General features: G+C 45.1%; 1 protein-coding gene across 1 annotated transcript; it reads right to left on the reverse strand.

The window, feature by feature from the left end:
* Positions 1-2502: 2502 nt before the first annotated feature.
* Positions 2503-3043, reverse strand: LOC132058499 (uncharacterized). Its single transcript, XM_059450984.1, has 2 exons — positions 2906-3043; positions 2503-2826 (listed from the first exon to the last, which is right to left on the reverse strand). Exons 1-2 carry the CDS (start codon positions 2960-2962, stop codon positions 2503-2505), a joined length of 381 nt encoding a protein of 126 aa, XP_059306967.1. The 5' UTR covers positions 2963-3043.
* Positions 3044-3509: the final 466 nt, after the last annotated feature.

Here is a 3509-nt window from a genome sequence, read left to right on the forward strand (position 1 = left end):
ACCAGGTAAAGCCCGTTTTATTTTGTTTATGACTGACTATTTCTCCAAATGGGTTGAAGCACAGGCCTTCGAAAAAATTAGAGAAAAGGAGGTCATTGACTTCATATGGGACCACATCATCTGTCGTTTCGGCATCCCTGCCGAGATAACTTGTGATAACGGTCCCCAGTTCGTGGGCGGCAAAGTCAACGATTTTCTCGAAAGGTTGAAGATCAAGAAAATTGTATCAACCCCATATCACCCATGTGCGAACGGACAAGCGAAATCCACGAACAAGACAATAATCCAAAATCTGCGGAAAAGACTTGAAGCATCAAAGCATCACTGGAGGGAAATATTACCGGAGGTATTATGGGCTTACAGAACTACATCAAAATCAAGCACGGGAGAAACTCCTTTGTCGCTGGTCTACGGGGCGAAGCCTTTATTCCCGTAGAAGTTAGTGAACCAACTCTCCGGTTCCGCTATACCACCGAGGATTCAAACGAGGAGGACATGGCCATAAAACTCGACCTCATAGATGAACTTCGTGAAAATGCGTTGGTCCGTATTGCAGCCCAGAAATAGAGAATGAAAAGATATTACAATCGAAGAGCCAATTTTCGGCATTTCCAAACGGGGGATTTGGTGCTTCGAAAAGTTACCTTGAACACCAAAAATTCCAACGAAGGAAAACTAAGTCCGAACTGGGAAGGACCGTACAAGATAACCGAGATAACGGGTAAGGGATCGTACCAGTTAAAGTCCATGGATGGGCAGCGGTTGCGCAATAACTGAAATATGGCTCATCTGAAAAGATACTACTGCTAAGGTATGAACTCCCCGTGTGTTTTCTATTAACCTTTTCCTTTTTGCAGGAAGTCAGGTACCGGATAAAGTCAGAATCTAGGTATGAAAACACGTGTTGCACTCTTTTCCTTAGAACGATTTTGTCCCAAAATGGGTTTTCCGATAAGATTTTTAATAAGGCAACAAGTAAAAAGTGTTACTCGACAAAGATAAGGGACTAACTCCCAAAAAATCGGGGTCACACCCTATGAGCGGGGACTTAATAGCACTCACCCGACCATGCAGCTCGGATAAGCGGTAGTGGACTATTATGCCCACATCGAAGTTTACCCCGATCAAAGGAAAATGGAGAAACTCAATATTTGCTATGGTAAAAAGAAGATCAAACCTTCCGCATTAGGTTTCAATGTAAGGACCAAACGATCAAAATGAATCGTGTCCGTTTAGTATTTGCTACGGTAAAAGCAGAAGGACCAAATGATCAGAATGAATCGTGTTCACTCAATATTTGCTACGGCAAAACCAAGACTCGACAATCTGCAATAGGCTTAGATGTAAGGACCAAACGATCAGAATGAATCGTGTCCATTTAGTATTTGCTACGGCAAAAGCAGAAGGAGACGAAATTCTCATGTACAAACACTTACGGTACAAAAATTATTGAAAGTTCGGACAACGATAACTCGGATATCTTCTTGTTAAAACATACAACCACGATGGTTATCGCTGTATTCTGGCATTGTTTCATTCATATACCCTATTCCGGGTGCTACGGTCAAAATTCGACAAAGGCAATAAGGTCATAATGAACCGAGCCGATACCTTTTAACTTCCCCAAATGGGGACTATTACATCAAATTTTGCTAACACTGGAATTCATGTGCCCGAAAAATGCCAGCCTAACTATGTTGCCGAAAAAAATCGGCCCTAAAGATATGCCTATCGTGATTCGAAAACGTCTGAATTCACAAAGCATCAAATAAGTCCCACGGAGGTAAATCTCTCGGACAGTGAAATAATGACTACGAGTCTGCTTGTCCGTAAAACGGACCAAAAATTCAGGAATAAGTCATAACAAACATTCAAACGAAATACAGAATCAAGAAAAATGCATGTTCTATTTAAACAAGGGATTTTACATCAGAGACTACTACAAAGACAAAAAAGAAAAAGCTAAGTACAGACTCTAATCTATCCAGTATGGCTGGATCTAGAGTGTTCGGACACTGTGCGCTCGGAGTCACAGGAATCATCCCCGAGGGCGCCCTTAGCCTCTTCCTCGATTCTTTTAGCCTCAAGTATCAGGGCCGGAAGATTTGAAAAAGCATGCTTGGCTTGCTCAAGGGTGATCCTCCGAGACTTCCACTTTTCATAGTCAGCAGCAATAGTAGTCTGAGCTTCGGCCACCTCCATGCTTTTTAGAGCTTCTTCCAAATCAGCCTCAGCCTGAGCTAGCCTTGCCGCTAAAACATCTCGAGCCTCTTCGAGGACATGTTGCATTTGAGTGGCCGACTCGAGCTCGGCCTTGAGAGCGTCATTAGCATCAATCGTCTCCTTAAGCTCAGTTTTCAGATCATCACATAAGTGGGCCCTCTTCTTCGCCTTCTCCTTGAACACCATCATACGCTCTTTATACCGGGCACTCTCAGATTCTAGCAACTGATTCCTCTCGGCCAAGCTCGTAGCATCAGACTTCACCAAATCTAGCTCCCCTCAGAGTTGAGAGAGGGTGATTTCGAGGCGACCAAGCCTCGAGAAAAATTGAGCATTGTCTCGGCTAAGGCCGATCTTGTCCGCTTCGAGATGCCAGTTATACTCGACCATCTCGGTCAGCTCACCCTTTAATTGACGATTTTCAGCCTTTGTTGCATCGGGCCGGAGGTTGGAAAGAGTAACTGCTTGGTTCAACTCATCCTCCTTCACCCGCAGGAGGTGCAAATATTTCTCCGTTTCACGGCTTTGAGCATCCAGTTGGCCCTTGAGATCATCCACCTCTTGCTGAGCATGGACAAAGGCTTCGTTGACAAGCACCACACTCTGTAAAAGAAGTAAAAAACTTGAATAAATGAGATTAAAATTCTCAATGAAATTATGTAAAGATGGTTGGTATACTTACCCGATTGCCCGCATGCATATCCTTATTGATGAGGCACTGCCAAGGGACTCCGTTCATCTTTCATTTGTTCGAGTTCGAGACGAGGGGCCTCAGGTAGCTTGCCACACCCACCGGGCGAGAAAGAAAGCTGCAATCCTCGAGAACGGTGATCACAGTCGACTTTGTCCTCCTCGGTTCCACACTTAGGGCCAAAAAGGTGCAAACCAAGCTATCCCTAGCACCGAACTCAGTGGTCTAATTAGTTGCCCTTATGGTTCGAGGGATCGGGAGATGTCCGAAACCTGCAGCTTCCTCGGTTGCGGGAGGAGTGTCTGAGAACATGTCCTCGAATTCATCCAATCTCGAGGGCTGAATTAGGGAACTCGAAGGGACTTCAGCAGCTTCGGCAAAAGCAGGGATCTCCGAAGTTGTGGCAGTCTCATGGTCCAATGGCAGACCAACATGCGGGACTTCCGTCTCAGGGACCGGCTCAGTCCTTTGATCGGCCTCGGCAAGGGCCTTCTCGGATCTCGTTGTTCTTTGCAAGGGGGTTTCTTCGGGTGAGGCATCACCTGAAATATCGATGAATTCAACCGACCTTATAGGAAGCGGACAATGAATTTCT

This window comes from Lycium ferocissimum, chromosome 1 (assembly GCF_029784015.1).
Source record: "Lycium ferocissimum isolate CSIRO_LF1 chromosome 1, AGI_CSIRO_Lferr_CH_V1, whole genome shotgun sequence".
Lineage (NCBI taxonomy): Eukaryota > Viridiplantae > Streptophyta > Magnoliopsida > Solanales > Solanaceae > Lycium > Lycium ferocissimum.

Coding starts and splice junctions, on each gene's coding strand:
- LOC132058499 (XM_059450984.1), bottom strand. CDS start 2,962: ATGAACGGAGTCCCTTGGCAGTGCCTCATCAATAAGGATATGCATGCG. Junction 2,827..2,905: donor ATATGCATGCGGGCAATCGG/GTAAGTATACCA, acceptor CTTCTTTTACAG/AGTGTGGTGCTTGTCAACGA.